Here is a 23,485-nt window from a genome sequence, read left to right as displayed (position 1 = left end):
TAAAATATGTAAGCAATTTAGCCAAAAGGATAATCTTCAGTCTTCTCTATTTTATATATGAGTAAGATCATCCACAAATTTTGAATTTTTAACTGTTATGGTTAGTAAATTGGTACAACACACCTCAAATTGCTATCAGTGCAGTACTGTGGGTCAACACCACAGTCAAGAACCTCTACCCTTGAAGATTTGGTAGTGCAACTTGTAGACTTACAGGTTTTCATGACAGAGCATGCAGGGATTGTTGTATGTCTGGCCATCATCACCACAGACAGGATGTAAATTCTTTGGGCAAAGGTAACCCATCTTGGGTAATACTCGGTAGTGTTTGCACATCTCAGAATCCTGAGCAAGCAAAACATAAATCAGATTTTGTCAATGGCACTCAAGAGGGATGGGCTTGGAAAAACCTTTTGATTTCCTCAGTCACATCTGAATAAAAGATTAGTAAAGGAACTGTAACATAGGTCATAGACACTCACTATTTAAAAATCAACCAACCCACTTCTAAATAACTCATGATTCAAAGTAATGTAGAAGTGTTTTGAACTGAATGATGACAAAACTACCAGATGTCAAATCACAGCAGCTAAAGCAGTGATATGGGGACAGTTGTAACAATTTTATAATTGGCAAAGAAGAAAGTTTTAAGATCAGTGACCCAAACTTCCATGTCGAGAAGCTAGCAAATAATAAACAAACTAAACTCAAAGAAAATAGAAGAAAACAATAATACAGAAGAGAAATTAATGAAATAGAAAACAGAACAAAGCCAACCACTGGTTGTTTAAAAAGATTAATAAATTGATAAACCATTTGCAAAACTGATAAAAAGTCAAGAAATATACATTAGCAATATTAAAAATAAAAAGGGGGTTTCACTAGATATAGATATTAAAGCATGATGTGGATATGTTATAGCTATATGCCAATAAACATGACAACTGAGATGAAACTAATAAATTCCTTGGAAACCACTCTTTGAAACAGACTGAAAACATAAAATTTAATAGTATCATATCTGTAACCACTCATACAGAAATACTTGTTTGCTAGTATAGTTATTTAGACAAATAATTAAAACATCCAAATGGACTGCTTTAGATTATGATGAGTTCCATATTAATAGATAATCAGGGAGAATTTAGACAAGCACCGTCTATGAATCACTGACAAAGGCAGGACTGAACCACATATATCCTTAGTATTTTTTCATGTATCTGCTGCTACAAGGTTCAAAACTACTAGGATAAAGCATTATACGGAAACAACAAAGACAGGCTGCTTCTCTTTTTTCTTCTTTTTTATACATTAAAAAAATTTTTTTTGATGTTCATTTATTTTTGAGAGAGAGAGACAGAATGCAAGCAGGCGAGGGGCAGAGAGAGAGGGAGACACAGAATCTGAAGGAGGCTCCAAGCTCTGAGCTGTCAGCACAGAGCCCGACATGGGGCTTGAACTCACAAACCACGAGATCGTGACCTGAGCCAAAGTCGGATGTTTAACTGACTGAGCAACCCAGGCATCCCTGCTTCTTTTTTTTCTTATGTACTACAACAACTCTGAACCAAGTATGGTTGATTCTACCTTCAGAGCAGACCCAGGATCCAACCACCTCTCATGACTTCTACCGCCACTGCCGTGGTATAAACTACCATCATCTCTTCCATTGATGACTGCTATGACTAACCAGCTGTCCAGACTTTGCTCTTGCCTCCCTGTAGTTTATTTTCAATATATTATGCAAAGTTATTCTTTTAAAAAATAAATCAGATCACATCACTCCTCTTTATAAAACCTTGGTTCAGAATGATAGTCAGTGTCTTTATTTTTTAAATTTTTTTTAATGTTTTTTTTATTTTTGAGACACAGACAGAGCATGAGTGGGAAGGGGCAGAGAGAGAGGGAGACACAGAATTTAAAGCAGGCTTTAGGCTCCAAGCTGTCAGCACAGAGCCAGACATGGGGCTCGAACTCATGGACCATGAGATCATGACCTGAGCCCAAGTCTGAGGCCCAACCAACTGAGCCACCCAGTATCTTTACTGAGGGGCCCCTGAATATCTTTAGTCTGGTCTACAAAATCCTATATAATATGGCCTTCTGTTACTTTAATGACCTCCTCTTCTATGGCTCTCTTTGAGGTTACTCTATTTCAGCTACACTGGATTCTTTGCTGTCTTTAACCCCTTCCTTGGAGCTTTGCTATTCTTTTCTTGGAATGCTGTCTTCTCACTTACATGCATGGAATCAATCCCATTAGGCGTTGGTGTAAATGTCACCTCAGAGTGCTTTCCTGTACAGGCTACTTAAAATTGTATCCCCCCCTTACTCCGATCCCAGTATTTGCTACATCGTTATTTTATTTAATACCCCCTTGGATTTACACTTTATTCATTCATGTTATCGATTACCTATGTTCTTCAAATATAAACTCCATGAGTGTAGACAGTTTCGTCTGTTGTGTTTATGGCTATCATTCTCATACACATAAATAATGCTTGGAAAATGTGGGTGTTCAATAAACATTTGTCAAATGAATGGATGGATGATGAAATGAATAATGGATATGGTTCTCATCTCCAAGGAAAAGCTCAGCTCAAAATGACATTGTACATTAGGAAGAACCTTGATGAGGCTTCTGGTCTGCTGGCAATATCTCATTTCTTGACCTAGGTGTTATTATCACAGGTGTGGTCCCTTTGTGATATTTCATGTAGCTGTACACTCATGAAAAGCATACTTCTTCTATATGACTATTATACTTCAGCAAAATGTTTTTAAAAAAAAAAGAACAGATTTTATTATTCCCAGTAGCCAAGATACAGAAACAACCTAAATGCCCATCAGTGGATGAGTGGATAAAGAATATGTGTTATAGGAATGCCTGGGTGGCTCAGTGGTTAAGCGTCCGACTTCAGCTCATGTCATGATCTTTCAGTTTGTGAGTTTGAGCCCCGCATTGGGCTCTGTGCTGACAGTGCAGAGCCTGGAGCACGCTTTAGATTCTGTGTGTGTGTTTCTCTCTGCTCTTCCCTCCCTCATTCTCGGTCTCTTTCAAGAATAAACATTAAAAAAAAATTTAAAAAAAAGAATATGTATTATATACACACCCATACACATCCACACACACCCACGCCACTGGAAAGAAGGAATTCCTACCATTAGAAAGAAGGAAATCCCATCATTTATGACAACTTAGATGAATCTTTAAGGCATAATGCTAGAGTCAGACAGAGAAAGACAAATACTCTATGATATCACTTATATGTGGAAACCAAAAATTCAAAGTCAGAAACAGAGTATAGAATGATGGTTACCAGGGAAATAGGATTGGGGGAAATGGGAGATACTGGCCAAAGGGTACAAATATTCAGCTATAAGATAAATAAATTCTGGGGGTGTAATATACAGCATGGTGATTATAGCTAATAATGCTGTATTATATACTTGAAAGTTGGTAAGTGAAAAATCTTAAATGTTCTCAACACACACAAAAATGGTAATTATGTGAGATGATGGCAATGTTTGCTAACACTACGGTGGTATCATTTTGCAACAAAGAAGTGTACTAAATCAACACACTGTACATCTTAAATTCACACAATGTTATATGTCAATTATATCTCAATAAAGCTGGGGAAAAAAGAACAGATTTGTGAATAGTTTATCTTCATGCTTACGGGATTCCTAGCGAAGTGTCTAATTTACTAGAAATATGTCATTACTATGTATTTCACTAGTACAACTCATCTATTATCCTACTTAAATTGGGAAAATAATAAGATAAAATTCATGTTTGATACTTTTCTTTCTTTTTTTCTTGGTCATCGGACTAGGTGCTAAAGTCTCACTTTTAGGGGCCAATTTGATATTCTACTTCATGAGTATACTTCATGTTCTCTTACCCCCCTTTCCTCCTTTCTAGTCCCCACCTTGGCAAAGCTCTAAAAAAGCAAACAGTGGAGCGCTTGGTTGGCTCAGTTCATTAAGCGTCCAGCTTCGACTCAGGTCATGATCACATGGTTCATGAATTTGAGCTTGACATTGGGCTCTCTGCTGCCAGAGCAGAGCCCACTTCAGATCCTCTGTCTCCCTCTCTCTCAGCCCCTCTCCCACTTGCACTCTCTCTCTCAGGCTAATTTACACTAAGGTATACATTACTGATGGCCTTCAACTTGTATTTTGAAGAAGCAAGTTTTAACCACTGTGAATTGCTGATTGGTGGAATTTCACAAGTTTGAACATGCTCAGCACACCTCTCTGGGCTATTGGGAGGAGGGCTGGTTTGGGGATGGGGAGCAAAAGGAAGCTGGATGAGGAGTCTTTCTGGTCTGCTAAAATTATTTATTGGATCACATGAGCAATAAGTCACATTCATGTTTTAAAATGTTGAAAACGTACTAAATTGGCTTGGAGCAGGACTAATAATCTAAAAGAGCACAGAATAATATGCCCAGTCATCCCAGAACTCTCACTGAGCATGAAGTACAGACAAAGGATTTGGAGTTACACTGGATTAGACTTTCCAAGGCCTTTCCATAGAAATGAAGTTCATGGAGAGCGAGTGGCAACACGCCTCAAGCATAGGTGCTTTAAGTTAATGAGTAGCTTTTCTGAAGCAGCCATTCTTACCAGAGAAGAACTGGAGGAAGCTGGGCTGTTTTTCTCTGCAGAAGATCTAATGTGGGATGACTTTTCTCGAATTCTTGCCCTTTCCAAAGCTTCTTTTTGACTATAGAAGAAGACAGAAAGTAGTTTAAAGGTATAGCCACAAAGACTACCTCCTATAACTTCCAGGGGGATGTTAAGTAACCCTGAATAAAATGTGATATAGAACATTCAACCAGAGGATGATGTAAAGAAAGGTACACAAAGGCGAACTGGTTTAGAGTGCTCATCACTTAATCGACATATAACCTTGGACAAGTTGCTTCAATTCCTTGAGATTAGCTTTCCTAGAACATAAAAAGAGGGTAGTATTGATGATTCTTATCTCCAGGAACATACTATAAAGAGCTAAAAAAATACTGATTATTATTATCATGTTCACACAGTGTTTTTCATAGTCATGCTCATTAATCTCTACCATGTCCATTGTCTCCAAATATGGTTGTTTGTCAAAATAACCTAGAAACCCTTTCTAAAAAACAAGTTCCTTAGCTCTGAATTTTCTGACAATATATTTTGGGGTGTAAAAATCTATATTTCTTAAAAAGAAAGACTTCTCTGATGAGTCAGATCTAGTCACAGAACAAAGATTTGGAACAATTTCTTGTAGCTATGATCCTGAGAGTTGAAAAAAATTTTTCTTTTGAGTGACACAGTTAGTAAATATCATAGTTAGAATTTACACCTGGATTTCCTGTCTCCCAAGTCCAAGTGTTCTTTCTCCTATACCAGGTGTTCTCAACTTTTAAGGGCCTTGAATCTAAAGATTATTTTAAGGATTCCATTGATTTGTGTGCACACATTTATTTAACCAGTAGCTCCTAAAAATGCAATTTCCACATATCCTATCTCCATGCTTTAATAAAAACTCCTTTTTGCATTGAAAAATATAAAAATAAAAATAAAAATAAAAATGCAATTGCCCCACTGAAGAGGGTAACAAGATCCTCTTACTCACATGATAGTTCTGCACATGTAGCACTTGTTTTTGTATAACTTTCCATCAGCACCTCGCACGGGGTCATTCTCTCGCGTGCACATGAGCTCATCATTCCTCACGTACTCCCGAAAGTTACTGCACTCATCCTAGAAAATGAGAAAGGGCAAGTGAACAGGATTTTCCCCCTTCTTGGCTTGGTGGCGTTCTCAAACTTGATTTCAGAAAGTCTTTTCTTAGCTCTGAGTTCAGACTCAGTGCACTTCCCCTGACAATGTAGGCCAAGGAGCACACAGACTTTAAACTTTCCATCCCCCACTTCATTCTGAATCTCTCTGCACTGGTCCCAAAAATGCAGGGGGGTAATTCTTGACAGATCTCCTTGTCTCCCATACCCTTTCCTTCCTTGCTTCCTTTCTTCCTTTCTCTCATTTTCCACATGAGGTGTACTCTTGACCCAAGGACAATATCACAGGAATCTAATGCTACAAATGTGATTATTATTGCAAATGACTGAACATGTCTTTGCATTGAAAAGTAAATAGAAAAGGCAGCATACACATACACACTATTGAGTCATTGATGCTCAGAAAGCCATCTGGAGGAAACAGAAAAAAGACATCAAGGAGAGAAGCTGAAGAGGAAGCTTTGAAATTAGTTTATATTACCTGAATTGTAAAAATCAATGTCAACAAACTACCTGAAACCTCATTTCACATTTAGCGTCAGAGATAAGCATGCAGTTGAGGTTGTAAAGATTTTTACACTCTATTTTTCAATCCCTATTTCTCCCAAAGAGGAGAGAATAAAGCAATAGTGGACACACACTGCAGGAGAATTCTCTACAAAATTGAGAAAAATGTTAAACCTTAAGGACAGAAAAAAATGTTGTTATAACCAAAATGCAAATATTAGCAGAGTCTCTTTTCTTTGAAGCAGAACATTAGCATTTTTATTATCCAAAAACTGGAGAATGTAAGATGCTGAGGATAGATGGCAAAATAGTCATCTTCATATCTTTTAAGAAATAATCTTTGTGGGGTGCCTACGTGGCTCCGTGGGTTGAGTGTCCAACGTGGGCTCACGGTTTGTGAGTTCCCAGCCCAGCGTCGGACTCTCTGCTGTCAGTGTGGAGCCTGCTTTGGATCCTCTGTCCTCCTCTCTCTGTTCTGTCCCTCCCCTGCTCGTTCTCTATCTTTCAGAAATAAATAAACATTAAGAAAAAATAACCTTTGCGTCATTTGAGGGCTTGGTGTTTGATTTTTCTTCATCGTTCTTTTTTCTTTCATTAGCTTCTCGCTCACTGCAGAATAAAAAAGCCTAGATCATTTTTTTTATAGGGTTATTAGTGAGTTTTTTAAACTAAGTATTTCTCTAATTCTAAACCTTAGCAAATCTAACACCATTTTCTCGTATCTAAAAATATCTAATATCTATCTATCTATATATTTACTAATGAGTCCTAATTGTTGGAATTGTCATAATTCATTTGTGGCAATGTTATCAACTTTCATAAATTCAGCTACTATGCTGTCACCCGAATGATATATGCTCCTAGAAGGCCATTGCATGTTTTCCTTAGTAAAATATTTGTATGGCCCTCATGTGGTGTGAAGTTTCATTTCTCTTTTTTCTTTTTCATATTAAATTAGAACTGAACTCTCCAATATTCATTTTCATTATATAGTTATATTGCTTTAAAGTTTATAAATGTTTAAAAAATATTATCTCCTTGAGTCCCCACAGAAAGTCTGTTATGTAGTAATTTCTTCCTTTATATATAAGAGGAAGTGAAACACTGCAGAGTGAACCGGCATGTCCCGTGTTCCTCAGCTCCTGAAAGTCCGTGATTTTGGCACACTTTACAACAGCTGTCTCCCTGTCCCAGATGCTCCAGGTACAATGATGCTTCTCATTATCAAAATGAAAATTTCTTATGAGAGTGTTCTAGAAGCTTACTATCCTCTTCTAAAGTGAAGGCCTACTATATTTTTAATGCGTGATGCCCAGGGTCTTAACTTTTAAATTAAAAAGAATTATCTCTAGGGCACCTGGGTGGCTCAGTCACTGGTTGAGTGTTGGAGTTAGGGTCAGGTCATGACCTCATGATTTGTGGGTTCGAGCCCCACATTGGGCTCTCCAGTGTCAGAGCAGAGCCCGCTTCAGATCTTCTGGCCCCCTCTCTTTCTGCACTTCCCTGACTCACTCTCTCTCTCTCAAAAATAAATATTAAAAAAGAGACAAAAAAAACATTACAAAAAAATAACTATCTCCTCCCAAATGAGCACAACGTGCCAAAGTGATTGATAAACCTCTTCACGTACAAGATGCTCTGACACATAGCACACTTGTTGACGTGCATCTTGCCATCGGGGCCTCGAACAGGGTTATTTTCTCTTGTGCAGATAAGCTTTCCCTCTCTCACCATGTTCCGGAATTCATGGCATCGATCCTGAGGAAAAAAGAGATGTTACCATGATAGTCTGATCTCTAAAACTTAAAAAAAATTTTTTTCTAATGTTTATTCATTTTTGAGAGATGGAGAGAGACAGAGCACAATCAGGGTAGGGGCAGAGAGAGAGGGAGACACAGAATCCGAAGCAGGTTCCAGGCTCTGAGCTGTCAGCACAGAGCCAGATGCAGGGCTCGAACTCACAAACCGTGAAATCATGACCTGAGCCAAAGTCAGACGCTCAACCAACTAAGCCACCCAGGCGCCCCTGATCTCTAAAACTTTAAGTGTAACTTGCGAGATATAAACTTATAATACTTAAGGGGGGAAATAAAAATCTAGAGACAACAAAATGTTGGAGATGGAATGTGTTTCAAAGGAACTTTATTCAATATCTGCTTCTGAAGTTAGAATCCTCTCCATAGCATCCCAGGGGAATTTTACTACTGTGCCAGGCAGCCTGTAGTGTGTTAACACAATTTGCAGCAGGCTGAGTGCTACACCTGTCTCCCTGCACCTCTACGTAATACTCCACACATACGAAAGCCCTGGAAAGAACTGAAAGATGCTCTCTTGGCAAAAATCAAGTCTGTATTATCATATGCCAGGCATTTTGTTGTGTGCTCTAGTGGATTTCCTTTGGTTGTCATAAAAAAACCTAGAAGATAAACATTCATTATCCTCATTTTACAGATGAGAAAATAAGGCTCAAAGTGATGAAGTAATTAAAGTCAACATTGGAATCGTGTTCAGGAATCTGTTAACAAGCTTTCCCGTCTTCTGGGCTTTCACCTGGCAGAGAATAAAACTCCTAAGCACTTGTAAGAAGGTAATGTGGCTTTGTACATTCATTGAAAAATAAAAAAACTTAAAAAAAAGGCAATGGAACGGAGTCCACAGGATCTGGAAATTTTTGGACATCTACAGAAATTTGTAAGTTCAAAGAGCCAAAGTAGAGATATGGGAAGATGCCCTTGAAAGACACCGCTAGTAACCTAGATGATAGTTAACCTTCTTTCTTTAAAGTGTGATACCCATGAACAACTCCAGAACTACTTTTATTTATTTTATTTATTTATTTATTTATTTTTCAATGTTTATTTATTTTTGGGACAGAGAGAGACAGAGCATGAACGGGGGAGGGGCAGAGAGAGAGGGAGACACAGAATCGGAAACAGGCTCCAGGCTCTGAGCCATCATCAGCCCAGAGCCCGACGCGGGGCTTGAACTCCTGGACCGCGAGATCGTGACCTGGCTGAAGTCGGACGCTTAACCGACTGCGCCACCCAGGCACCCCCAGAACTACTTTTAACTGCAGCAGTAAAAAAGTCCTCTGGAATTGAATACTTGATCCAAATACTAAATATCTCACAGCCATCATTTTTGGGAGTTGCTGGAATTATTTCCTTTTCCATACACTCCAAATGCCACACACTTATATGTTTATGATAGTACCATATTGCAATCTTTGCTTTGTGGGTGCAATCTCCGGCTTTTCTATTTATTACCTGTGTGTAGTTAACTTCCCTTGAGTTTTTCTCAACTGAAAAATTGCAACAGTACCGCCTACTGCATTGATTTTGGGAAGGCCTGTTTATTAGTTTTTTTAAGGAGGTATAACTGACGTACAATATTATACTAGTTTCAGGTATACAACATAGTGATTTGGCACTTGCATACTTTGCAAAATGGTCATCACAATAAATCTAGTTACCATCTGTTACCATATAAAGTTAATACATTGTTACTGACTATACTCCCCATGTGTACTTTATATCCCCGTGACATTTATTCTAGAACCAAAAGTTTCTACTGGGCTGGTTTATATGATGATGCATGTGTTCTGTGAAAAATTTTACTTTGCATTTGTAGGTAAGACCATAGTTCTCTTTTTGCCACAAAACACACACAGACAATGTCTGGATATTTTTCATATATGAATGTAGAGAGTATTTTTTGTTTGAAAATTCTAAAATAGATAATTAAAAAAAGAAAAACATTGACCAGGATTACAAATAGAATAGATGGCCCAAAGAGATCATTTAGAGTTGGATAACAAAATCTTTTCTCAAGCCCATTCATTTACCAAAATGCATATGCTCAACATATTTTTAAAAAATGAAAATTACTATTCATGGTTCATTTTGTAAGTCAGTATAGACCTAATGAAAAGTTCCCTCATTAATGGGAAAACTTCCCTGGGGAAACTTCACAATTTCTCTTTTCTAATTGGAGTCCATAGATGGATTGGAGGAGATTGTGCTGTGTCACAGTCTATGTGTTAGTATTATAAAGCACTGAACATTGTTTTTTCTATTATTTTTTTAATATTTATTTTTGAGAGAGAGAGAGAGAGACAGAGACAGAGACAGAGACATGGGGCTCAAACTCACAAAACAGGAGATCATGACCTGAGTTAAAATAAAGAGTCTGATGCTTAACTGACTGAGACACCCCATTGCTCCTTGAACATTATTTTTAAAGCCCAAATTGGGGGCCCATGTGTGGCTCAGTTGGTTAAGGATCTGACTTGGGCTCAGGTCATGATCTCACGGTTTGTGGATTTGAGCCCTGCAGTGGGCTCTGTGCTGACAGCTCAGAGCCTGGAGTCTGCTTCAGACTTCAATGAGCCTGGGTCTCCCTCTTTCTCTGCCCCTCCCCCACTAGCACTCTGTCTCTCTCTCTCTCTCTCAAAAATGAGTAAACATTAAAAAAATTAAAAAAAAATTTAAAGCCCAAATTGAATACAAGATGACATTGGACCACCAAGTCAAGAATTTATCATCAGAGCTCCAAGTTTTTGATATTTGCTTTCTTGTGTGTAATTTTGGTGTCTGTTTGCTTAATTGTTTGTTTATTTGTTTGTTTTAAAACCTCAGAGAAGAAATCTCCTTGATAACAACCAAAACTTGACACTTGTCACTGGTCCTGCAAACAGGTGGTTAAGTGCATCAGAGTTGCTTTTAGGGCACTGGTTCACATGCTATTTCTTTGCCACATCTGGCCATGGTTTCCTGTTTATCATTATGCCCACAATGAGTGGGTTCAGTTGGCATTCTATCAATATTTGTTGAAAGAATTAACCTTACAATCAAGCATCCAGCTTTAAGTGTTAGTGTGTCTAACACGCACTACCTGGTTTTCATTGCTCTTTTCCCCTGTGTTTCTCATGTTGTCCTCCTCTTTCTTTTTTTTTTCAGCTGCTTCCCTTTCCCTTGAAGAAAAAAAATGGGGGAAAAAAACAAAACAAAACATTTCAGCCAGAGTGAACAAACACCTCATTAATAATTAGATCTGTTTTATTTTTTTCATTAAAAAACATTTTTTTAATGTTTATTTATTTTTGAGAGAGAGAGATAAACAGAGCATGAGTGGAGAAGGAGCAGAAAGAGAGAGTCATGGAACGCGAAGCAGGCTTCAGGCCCTGAGCTGTTAGCACAGAGCCTGATGCAGACCTCGAACTTATGAACCACAAAATCATTACCTGAGTCAAAGTCAGATGCTTAACTGACTAAGCCACCCAGGCGCCCTGATCTGTTTTTAAAAAAAAGTCATTTTCTCAAACTGATGAGAAAGGAGAAACGGTTATTATACTGTAATATTCACAATTAAAGCCCCATTTTTGAAAAATACTCACAGTTTGTCCTTACACATGGCACATTTATTGCCGTGTGTTTTGCCATCTGGACCCCGAACAGGGTCACTTTCTCTGGTGCAGATAAGTTGTCCATTTTTCATTTGGCTTCTAAACTCATCACACGTATCCTAAAAATAAGGAAAGATGATATTGGAAATGACTATTTTCACATAGTATTTGATTGGGCTTGAAAGTCTGAAGATTTTGACTCAAGAGTCAGGAAGCCACTTAACCTTGCTGGGAGGCAATATAAATGACCTACAAACATGACCAGATTCTAATTCCTGGAACATATAAATATGCTACCTTACATGGCAAGGAAAAATTAAGGTGGAAGATAGAATTAAGATTGCTAATCAGCAGACCTTAAAATGGTGACAGATTATCCTAAATTATCTGTGTGGCTCAGAGTGATCACAAAGGTTCTCAGAAGTGAAAGAGGGAGGCAGGGAAGTCAATATCAGAGTGATGCCGCATGAAAATGATTCAAGTGGACACCGCTAAGTTTAAAGGTGGCCATGAGCCAATGCAGGAAGCCTCCAGAAGTTAGAAAAGGCAACGAAACAGATCTTCTCTACAGCCTCCACAAAGAAACGCAGCCCTACTGACACCTTAGTTTTAACACAGTGTGAGATCCAGTTAGGACTTCTGAACTCCAGAAATATAAGATAATGCATCTGTGCTGTTTCAAGCCACTGTTGATAGCAATTTGTTACAGCCGCTGAGCCTCATTCTCCCCATCTATAAAATAAGGTTTAAAAAATGTATTTGATCAGGTTGTTGAGAGAATTAAATAAACTACGATTTATAAAAGTGCTTTGTAATCTGTTCGACTGAAAGATTTCGGTTTGGCATGAAATTTCCACACTGAACAAGTTATCAGCAATACTGACGTTTATGATGGCTTCTGACCTTCTTAGGGCAAAGATCTTAGTTGGCAACATTGACATTCTATTTCTGTATTTTTGATAGCCAAGTGTTGACTTACAGAAAGACCATTTTTATCAAAATCTAGTTAGTGACTCACCTTTTCTGATGCTGATTGAGTCTCATTTGATCTATAGTCAGAGTGCTTGTTTTCCTCTGCTTCTCTTTCTCTGAAAGAGACAAGAGTCAACAGTTATCCTGTTAGTAGAAACTCAGGTTTGGAAGGAGCCTTAGAGCTCATATCCTACATTTCCTTCACAGAGAATCTCTGTGCATCCTCAAAGCTGAGAGTCAGCTTGGTTATTAAGAAGCTTCCTCATCACAGGCTCTATAGGGTAGGTAGGTATTCTAGGTAGACAAACTCAAGTAATTTCAAAGTCTCCTTTATTTGTGTCCAAATTTACCTTTAACTTTCATCCTTTGGTCTTCACAATCCCAGGACAACACAGAACAAGTTTGCTGAACCCATTAGCTCTTCTCGATATTAACTCATCAGATATTTGGAGGCAAGTTTCAAGTCTCAGGCCCAGTGTCCTCATCTTTTCATGCTACGTCGTGGTTTTTAATACCTCACCAATTCACCAGTCTAGTGCCTTGACTTGTAGATCAACCCATTAGGGTATTAGTTTTTAAAGTATGGAACCCAAGATAAAAAGAAGATAAGTAATCTAGAAAATACCTTAGGATCATGTTTTTTTTTTTTTTAAACTCTTTTCTGATAAAATATTTATGCCAGTGGTCTCTAAGTTTTCATGCACATTAGAAACACCTGTGAAATTTTAAAAAATCCAGATCCACTGACTATCCCAACAGGTTTACTGACAAGATCTAGACTGGGACTCTGTAGCCTGATTTTCAACAAGCCAGGTCATTCTGATGCAGTTGGCTCAAGATCTAGTACATTTACTTTTCTTTCCAAGTTTCATTTGGTGTTGTACACAAAACAACATGTGTATGTATGTATATAACATATATACATATATATATTCTTTTTAGGGAGTTCCCTTTGCATGTATAAGAAATAGGGAAGTGGCAATAAAATAGATCCTGAAGATTCAAACAAATATAAAGTCATGAAATTTTAATCAAGTACTATTGGATGAAGAGGGTACTGTAATGATTCAGTTTAATGCCACTCGAGGGATAATCATGGCTCTGATCAAAAGCCTCCAGTGACCTCTGATCACACATGGAATAAAATCCAATATCTTTCTCTTGGCCTAAAAAAGCCTTATTTAATGTCCCCATACTCATTTTCTGCAATCTTCTATGCAATAATTTTGAGACATGATGACCTCCTTTCTGTTTTTCAGCTTGGTAATTTTACATCTTCAAAAGTTTTCACTGGTTCTTGCTCTGCCTGAAACTTTCTTCCTCTAGATGTCCACATGGTTCACTTCACTTACTCTTTACGGGTGTCCCTCACACGTCAGGCTTTCCCTGAACACCATAAATAAAGCAGCAACTGCAATCCCCTTATGTTGCCTTACTCAGCTTTATTTTCCATATTACCATCTAGCCCTGTGCTATGTAGTTATTTTTTTATTTATTTATAACTTGTCTGTTCTATATTACATTATAATTACATGGCAGGAACTTTGTCTTGTTCACATGAAGAATGCTTGTCCATGACCAGTGCCTGTTACAATGCAGATAGTCAAAAACCATTCATTGTCAGATGAGTGATTTCTAAAGATTGTAAAAAATATTCCATCTATGTTGTGTTTTGTTAAATACTCCAGTGAGTATCTTATAATATAGATGACAATGATTACATTGGCAAAATTTTATCTTATACATTTTTTTTGCATTGGAGAATCGTCATTTGTTCCTTAACAAAATTATCTATTAATATATGTGGCAAAAAGAAGCAAAGTCCTAAGTGAAATGCTCTCTCAGTTATGTTAGTCATATCTGCAAAGTAGAAGTTGTGCAAAAGGACAACACAGTGTAGTGCAGGAAATCATAACATTAGTTATTATTTATTACTATTCATGCTGATGCCTATTATTTACTGGACACTACTGTTGGCATTAATAGTGACAATTCACATTTATTGAATGCCTTCTTTGTGCAAGGCACTGTGTAGAGAGTTTTACCTGGTTCTTTTCATTTACCTTTCAAAACAAACACTAGTGGCTATGATGATTATTGTTGCCTCTACCACCATTATAAATATGAGCAGATGGAAGCCTAGGAAAGTGGAATAACCTGTCCAGAACATGAAGCTGAAATTATCTGATGCTGAAACCCTAGCACTGCTCTACTCTACTGCCCTGCTTCTACTGACAAATTTTCATAATGTGAATAAATATTAGGCTAGTATTCAGAGGAACTGGATTCTGATTTCGGCTCTGAAGTTCACTTCCCCATGAGACCCTGAAGTTAAAAAAATTTCAGGGGCGCCTGGGTGGCTCAGTCGGTTAAGCATCTGACTCTCGGTTTCGGCTCAGGTGATGATCTCACGGTTTCGTGAGTTCAAGCCCCACATTAGGCTCTGTGCTGATGGTGCAGAGCCTGCTTGGGAGTCACTCTCTCTCTCTCTCTCTCTCTCTCTCTCTCTTTCTCTCCTTCTTTCTCTCCCAGCCCCGCTCTGTCTGTCCCCTACTCACACTGTCTCTGCCTCTCTCAAAATAAAAAAGTTAAAAAAAAGAAAAATTTCAGTTTTTCTCATCTGTAAAATGCAACATTTGAACTAATCAGATTTTCTCACATGGTCTACACTATCACAAGACAATAATTTCTTTTCAAGGAGAAAGGTGAAAAAGATGTATGTGTGGAGAAGCATTAAATACTTATTAAATTCATATCAATTATGTGTCATAATTAATATCATTATGATATATGCATCAAATTTTAAAACTATGAGTACGTATCAAGGTCACCCAGAAAACTATCTCCGTGTAACAAGGGTGGTTATGCTCCTTGACCCAGTAACACAAATCAAGAGTGGCTGAGTTGGATCAGAAAGCACTCCAATTCAGTACACTCACCATGGGAAAACACACAGAAGAAACATTCTGGATTATGCAATAAATGTGTTCCACACACACGGCAAGAAACAACCCTCTTAAACTATGCTGGTCAACTATTCCAAATGACCTTCGTGAACTCTCCACAGGACTTAGGCATTATATGTTCTAAAGAGAAATGCTCTATCATGATGGCAATTGCAGGTCACAGAATTATGAAAGAAAACAGACTAGGAATCAGACAATGATTAGCTACCATTGCTAATGCTCATTGTTTCTCATGGGATATAAGGGAAAGAGATAATACTTGGGAATTAACAAAAATAATTTTTCAGGAGGGAGCTATAAGTAAATGAGAAATAGCTAGTCATTCAGGAGGAACTGGGGACTATCTTTGAGACTGCCAGCTGAAAGAAGTACTTACAGTATCTCCTTGCACATGGTACATTTATTGTTGTATGCCTTGCCATCAGCATCACGTACAGGATCACGCTCCCGAGTACAGGTGAGTTTTCCGTTTTGCATCTTTCCCCGAAACTCTGCACACTGGTCCTGAAAAAGGAGAGGAGAGTAGGTCTCTTGGATTACTTGGTTTGTTGCATTGTTAAGGTCATTAAACGATTTGAGTTTCTGTTATTACAATGTCCAGCACTGCTATCTACAGAGAAAGAGGGACTGGAATCACCCATATTCTCAGAGGTCAGTTGTCATAGTTAATGATGTTGCTTCTAAGGTTCTACACAAGGAAATTATAAAGCTGGCTGGGATTTAATAGCACAGATGAAGGGTCGGCAAACTACAGCCTATAAGACTAATCTATCCAGCTGTTCTTATATATGGGGGTTTTACAAATCAAAACTTGAAACACACCTCAACTCATTCATTTAGATATATTTATGGCTGCTTTCCCACAATAATGTCAGAATGGAATAGGAGAAACAGAGTCCATATGACTCACAATGCCTAAAATATTTGCTATCTGGCCTTTTACAGAAGAAAAAAAAAGCTGACCTCTGGTGTAGACAGAAGGGAGAAAGAATTGCTGGAAGAAAGTACAAAGTTATACAAAATGCTAAGGAAGACAGGCTCAAGACAACTGTGGAGAAGACAAACAGGGGACTTTTGAGTGCTGATTCTTTTTTTTTTTTTTTAATTTTTTTTTTTTCAACGTTTATTTATTTTTGGGACAGAGAGAGACAGAGCATGAACGGGGGAGGGGCAGAGAGAGAGGGAGACACAGAATCGGAAACAGGCTCCAGGCTCTGAGCCATCGGCCCAGAGCCCGACGTGGGGCTCGAACTCACAGACCGCGAGATCGTGACCTGGCTGAAGTCGGACGCTTAACCGACTGCGCCACCCAGGCGCCCCTTGAGTGCTGATTCTTGAGAGTGAGGATGTAGCCTCCTTAAGGAGAAAAGATAGAAAAACAGAATAGCCAGAATTTATCAAAGACATATGTCAGGCCTGTGTCAGATCTGGAAGCAAAGAGAGGATCTTGATATCCTAAGGTCGTAAGAAGTGAAATCAAGCAGCTGTAATCTTATGCAGTAATGTTCACAGGCCCAAGGACTGGGTTTATAGGCAACACTGTCATTCTGACTCTTAAAAATGTCTCAGAAAATGTGCTAAAAACTTGCCTAAATTATTTTATTTTGTCCCTGTAAGAGTACTGCTAGATAAGGGAAGCTAGAGTTCAGCGACATGAAGTAATTTATTCAATGCTGCATAATGGGTTGCAGGGTCTACCCCAAACTATGTGGTTCTGAAAACCATGCTCTTTCACCATATTATGCTGCCTTGGATCAACAGAAAAAATGCCCTGAAAAAGTGACCCTATCGAAGGAAAGAGAATAATAGAAGAAAATAAAGAGCATGTGATGCTGCTGAGGACTATCTCCATGTTTATACCACCTAACAGTCTTATGATCAATTAATGGCCTGAGAGCTACTCTATATAAAAAGGGGTCAGGAGACTGGGATGAGGTCATCATGTTAATTATTTCCAGGGTTAAAGAAATCAAAACAAGCCATAGAGAGACTAAAATTTGCTGAGCTATTACCCTGAAGTTTCAAGGGGAAACTCCCCTGTCCTTCAGAGAATGCTTTCAAACTCAGCCTGACATTCATTCCCCTTTATGCCAGGCTCTGCCATGGTGCTCTTGTCAGATACTTGCGTCCACCCTGGTCGTGGAAATTAGAGGTCCTCTCACCTGCGCGTTCCCTCCTCCGCCACCACCACCATGGGAACTATGCCCCGCAGCGTTTCTCTGATCTTCCTCTTCTTTTCTCTTTCTTTCTTCATCTTCTTTCTGGCTGGAAATTAGAAAGGGGGAAGTACGGAATAACAGATTACAGAGAGCGGAGCCCATTTCTGTGAGTTGCTCATCGTGTGACCCAAATAGATTTGTACAGAATCCACCAGCATTTACTGAACATCCACTATGTTGCAGGCCCTCCTTTGAAAATAGAAAGACGAATTACATGGAGTCCTTCTGCCTAGAAGAGCTCTCACTACTGTAGAGGAAAACCAACATGTACACAAACACAAGCAAGGCCACGTGAGCGGTTTACTACCACTTCCTAAATGCTCACTGTGACTCTCCAGCTGGATTCTTCTCAAACACCTCATATTCAAGAGGTCCAACAAGAACTACCTCCTCCACCAAATGTGTCCTTGCTCCTGGATTCTCTACTTTTCATGAAGAAGAAAACACTAGAGCCATCTCTGTCCCCTTCCCCACAGCCCCCATGGCTGTTGACACTGTGACACTGTTTTCACATCTCCCATGTTGATCCATTCACCTTCCCTCTTATTCCTCTGGCTCTGATGAGATCTAGTGGCTCCTGGATTCCTGCAAACCCCTACCATCACCAGTAGCATTCTGAATCTTAGTCTTTTCCTTCTCTTTCCCCCCCTTTTTATTGTTGACGTATGAATCTTCCCAAAGGAACCATATTTATGCCACTTACTCTCTTACCCGAAAAATGTTAGCAGCTTCCCACTATGTATAGCATTGACTTCAAAATCCTTGATCTGGCATTCAAAGTCAGCAAAGTGGCTAAGTTCTAACTAAACTACATGACTTGCTCTTTGTTGTTCAGATTATTGTTTTCTTAATTTCAGAGCTTTACCCATGCTGTTGCCCTCTGCCCCTCTCATTCCTTCCTGTACAGTTCATATCTTATCCAAATTATAAAGACCAGTTCTATTCCCCCATAAAACTTCCTATTAACTCTCTCTTCCCTGAAGTACCAGAATACACTGTACACATCATTTTTCATTTAGCAGTTCCTCCCTCATATTTTATTAACTTGTACCCATGTCTAATCTTTAGTCAACTATATGATTTCTGAGAAGATTATTTAACCCATCTATGAACAGTCATTATTCACATTGTACACTGTAGATCGTCAGTAAATGGCTATTAAATGAGTTAAATATTTTATGTGTACTTCTGAGCTTTGTATAAAGAATTTATTTTCATTCTGTGAAAAATGTGATATTTTTAAAAATGTAGGTAGAAGAGTTAGACTGATAGCAAAATATGTGTATTATATTCCCAGTGGTAATTATAATCTAGAGAAGGGATCCATTTGACAGCAAAGGACCTAAAATTTTACCAAGAAAGATGTTGTGATCTATTAATAGGTAGGCTCTACCCCAGAACTAAGAGAGAATGTAACAACCTAGATATATTGTCTATTTCTAGAATTGTAAATCTTGGCGTTTATAGAGGAAGATTTGCCTAAAAATGCTCTACAGATAATAATTTGCTCCTTTTATATGTAAAGAAAGGACAAACACAATGTATATTATTATCCTGGCTCTTTGCCTTCCACCATATCTGCCAGCTCACAGCAGGGGCTTCATTTGTGTACTCACAAGACAGCTTTACACATGGCACACTTGTTGCCGTGGGTCTTGCCATCTGGGCCACGCACGGGATCGTTTTCTCGTGTGCAGAAAAGATTTCCATTTTGCAAAAGGCTCCGAAACTCACTGCATGTATCCTAAAGGAGGAGAAAGGGCAAGAGTAGGGGTATTTTCTTACAAATTACTTTGTTGGGTTCCTACTAAGTGCTTCCTAGAAACAACAAAAAATGACCTATAGATATATTTTTTCCTGGCGATTGAATTTTTCAATCAATTCCTACTAAACACACACGATTTATTTATTTATTTATTTATTTATTTATTTATTTATTTATTTTCAGTATATGAAGTTTATTGTCAAATTGGTTTCCATACAATACCCAGTGCTCATTCCAAAAGGTGCCCTCCTCAATACCCATCACCCACCCTCCCCTAAACACACACAATTTAAAAAGAGGTTTCTCTTCCTTTTTCCTTGAGGTGTAACCCCCAAATCCAGACTGAATCTGCAATCACACATAAGACTCGTTTTTGATGGGGGCAAGGAAATGACCACAAATTTGAAAAAATATACTTGGAATCAGTCTTTTTGAAGCCAAGAAAATGTTATCCTAGATTATCCTAGTGTACCCAATGTATTATTTTTATTTTTCCCCAAATGCTGTCACCAGAAATAAAGGTAAAGCAAGGAAAACAACTGATTTCACCAAATGTGGTCATCAAAAACTACATGGTGGGTTAGGAGTAATGCTAGATTTGGTGTCCAGAGGTCTAGTTTTCAATTCTTTTGTTTACATTTTTTAACTGTGAGTACTTTGAAATATGAAGATGTGGATTCAGATACCAATAGTCCCACTGCCTTTGTAAGCAAGTTCTTCCTTCTCTCTGGATTTTAAACCTTCATTTAAAACTCGGGAATGAAGTAAATCATATGTTTGCCAACTATGGCCTGTAAGCAAAATCTGGCCCACCACCTCCTTAAATAAATAAAGTTTTATTGGAACATAGCCATGCCCATTTGTCTACATATCATCTACGGCTGCTTTACAGCTACAACAGCAGAGTTGTGACAGAGATTGGATGGTCACAACCTAAAATATCTACTATTTGATCCTTTAAGAAAATTGTATCAATTCCTAGACTCGATGAACCTTGAGTTCTCGGACACAGGCTTTCAGTAATTGCATGTTATTTTTACAGAGAAACTGCAAAACCTCATCTTTTAGTGTGGTATTAAACTTCCAGGACAACTACCTTTTCAGCTTCTCTCTTAGCTTTTGCTTTGGATTCAGCTTCTTCTTTTTCTTTTGCTTCTTGCTGGCTGCAGGAGGGGGAGGGAGAAGAATCATTCCTAGTACCCAGTACATGTTATCCTAAATGGGAACTCTCTCTACGTAGAAATATCCCGTTACCTCCATACCTCTACCAACTCAGCTTGGGAGTAGGAGAGTAAACGCACACCTGTCGATATTGTTTTCTGTGTTTAATGTTGCTTAAAGAATAAGACACACATGTCATAGCAAACCAGTAAGCAAATTTACCACTACATTTTTCTGGAAAATAAAGATATGGTTTTTCTCCCCAGAAAGCAATGAGGATGCTTGAAAATATTTACTAGATGTTAGCAAATGTTCCATTTGTTGCACCTAACGATCACATCTTTGGATTATTCATGGTAGTATGTAAGCAGAGAACAGATTTCTCAGTCCTTGTATGCCATTAACTCTGGGGGACTTTGCCCTTAGCACATAGTACTCCCTGGAACAATTCAAGTACAGTTTAGAACACTGAGAACACCTCAAAGAAATGTGCTAAGGATATGGCTTTTTAATTGTAAATCCTTGAAAATAATGCAAAGATAGCTTCCATATCTACCTCCTAGAGAAAATCTTCAAAATCACCTCCCTTGCCTGTCCCAGGTCTATCTTCTCTCACACTCAGCAGCAGTGGCTGTGGTTCTACTCACAAAAAGGCCTCACACATGGAGCATGTATTGCCATGCATTTTTCCATCTGGGCCCTCGATGGGGTCGTTCTCTCTGGTGCAGGGAAGTCGTCCATTTCTCACATAGTTACGGTATTCACTGCACAGCTCCTGCCAAATGAGGGTGGATTTAAGAATCAGGTGACTAAATACTGGAAAAGTTCCTCTACATTACCCCCTATAAAACCTATGATACAACACCCCCAAACATAGCAGATACATCAAAATGGTGATATAGAAGGTCAACATTAGCCAAGATGCTTTTTAGGGACTTTTTAAGGTCACGCATTATCTGGAGTAGAAGATTACAATTACTTAGTTCATTAGAAAACCTTCAATTCAACTCAAATATTATTCTGGGCTAGATACTGTGAGATACATAAAGAAGAATTGAGCAGGGGTGCCTCAGTGGCTCAGTCAGTTGAGACTCTTGATTTCTGCTCAGGTCATGATCCCACGGTCATGGGATCAAGCCCCACATCATGCTCCATGTTGAGCATGGAACTCGCTTAAGATTCTCTTTCTCTCTCTCTCTGCCCCTCTTCTCCACTTGCACTCTCTCTAAAAAAATACAAATAAGAAAGAAAGAAAGAAAGAAAGAAAGAAAGAAAGAAAGAAAGAAAGAAAGAAAAAGAAGTAAAGAAAGAAAGAATTATCTATTGTTCTTTTGGTAAAAAATTTGTGGTTGGCAGAACAACAGCTCCCATCCCTCCTATTTGTCCAAGTCCTAACACCCAGAGCCTATGATCATATTACCTTACAGGGCAAAAGGAACTTTGCAGGTGTAATTAAGTTAAGAACCTTGAGATGGGGAGATTCTCCTGGATTATCCTGGTATGTCCAATGTAACTGTAAGGGTCAGTCCTTAACAATAGGAAGAGTGAGACAGAAGAGATGGAGAGGGAAATACAACTGTAGAACAACAGTCAGAGATGTGATGTTGTTGGCTTTGAAGATAATGGAAGGGACATGGACTGCTTCTAGAAGTAAGAAAAGGCAAAGAGACAAATTCTCCCCTAGAGATTCCAGAAAGGAACAGAGCCCTACCAGCCCTTTGATTTAGTTCACTGAGACCCAGGTCAGACTTCTAATGTAAAGAACCAAAGACAGTAAGTTTGTTTTGCTTTAGGCCACCAGGTTTGTGATAATCTGTTAGAGCAATCATAAAAAGCAAATACAGAGTGTTTAGAGTCTTTGAAGAAAATGCATAGAACCATCTATAACTTGGAATAAAAAGAATGAGATAATTGAGAAATAAAGGAAAATTTCTGGCATAATAGATGATAGAGCTATTAAGTATATTGTATAAATGGGGAAAATCTTTGGAGAGCAGCTAATACTTATTCCGAGCCATGGAAAGTGGCCAGAATTTTGACAAATAGAAGACAAGGACAATCATGTCTGAGTATGAGGAAAACAATATAGAAAGTAAAGTTCATTGTGTGCATAATATTGAAGACTTAAGACATGTGCTGTTATATATGGGTAAGTTCCTTGGGACTTCATAAAAATAATATACATAAAGATAGTTTAGTTATTATTTTATAAGTGAAGAAACTAAGATGCAAAAATGTTAACTGTCTGCCTTATTGGTAGGGAGACAGAGCCAATATTTGAGTCCTGACAGTCTCAGCCCAGGTCTTTAACCACAATGTGACTGAGTCCATGAGACGGGATACCTTGAATTAATGCTTGGGATGTCCGAGAAACAACAAGGTGGTCAGTAGGGCTGGCACAAGGGCAGCAATGGGTAGAAAATAGGAAATGAGTCCTGAGAGGTGGTGGAGGTCAGATCATGGGTGGGATTATAAGCCACTAAAAGGGCCTTGGTTCTTACTCTGAGTAAGTTAGAAGCCATGGGTGGCACAGATTGCCTTATGTTTTGCAAAACTGCTTTGGTTTTGGAGTTAAGGGTAGATTGTAGGAAATAAAGATGAGAGCAGAGAGAACACTAAGGAGTGAGGTCTTCCAAATTAGAAAAGGACACAGGAGAGGAACAGTGAAGATCTGAGACACATCCTGTAAAAATGAT

The 23,485-nt window shown here is 38.5% G+C and overlaps 1 protein-coding gene across 2 annotated transcripts in view; it reads right to left on the bottom strand.

Moving 5' to 3' along the window:
• SPINK5 (serine peptidase inhibitor Kazal type 5) overlaps window positions 1–23,485 on the bottom strand; it is a 75,743-nt gene that overhangs the window by 4,912 nt on the left and 47,346 nt on the right. For both annotated transcript variants that reach the window (XM_043590498.1, XM_043590500.1), the window contains 13 exons: window positions 21,437–21,564; window positions 20,725–20,791; window positions 19,480–19,607; window positions 17,807–17,909; window positions 16,021–16,148; window positions 12,725–12,794; window positions 11,698–11,825; window positions 11,196–11,274; window positions 7,933–8,060; window positions 6,839–6,911; window positions 5,630–5,757; window positions 4,636–4,735; window positions 215–345 (listed from right to left, as the gene is read on the bottom strand). In XM_043590498.1, coding sequence (XP_043446433.1) covers window positions 215–345; window positions 4,636–4,735; window positions 5,630–5,757; window positions 6,839–6,911; window positions 7,933–8,060; window positions 11,196–11,274; window positions 11,698–11,825; window positions 12,725–12,794; window positions 16,021–16,148; window positions 17,807–17,909; window positions 19,480–19,607; window positions 20,725–20,791; window positions 21,437–21,564 — 1,391 coding nt within the window. The remainder of the gene's footprint in view (window positions 1–214; window positions 346–4,635; window positions 4,736–5,629; window positions 5,758–6,838; window positions 6,912–7,932; window positions 8,061–11,195; window positions 11,275–11,697; window positions 11,826–12,724; window positions 12,795–16,020; window positions 16,149–17,806; window positions 17,910–19,479; window positions 19,608–20,724; window positions 20,792–21,436; window positions 21,565–23,485) is intronic.

The sequence above is a fragment of the Prionailurus bengalensis genome, chromosome A1, assembly GCF_016509475.1.
Source record: "Prionailurus bengalensis isolate Pbe53 chromosome A1, Fcat_Pben_1.1_paternal_pri, whole genome shotgun sequence".
Lineage (NCBI taxonomy): Eukaryota > Metazoa > Chordata > Mammalia > Carnivora > Felidae > Prionailurus > Prionailurus bengalensis.
Note: the sequence above shows the minus strand (reverse complement) of the source record. Positions and strands in the feature narration are given on the sequence as shown.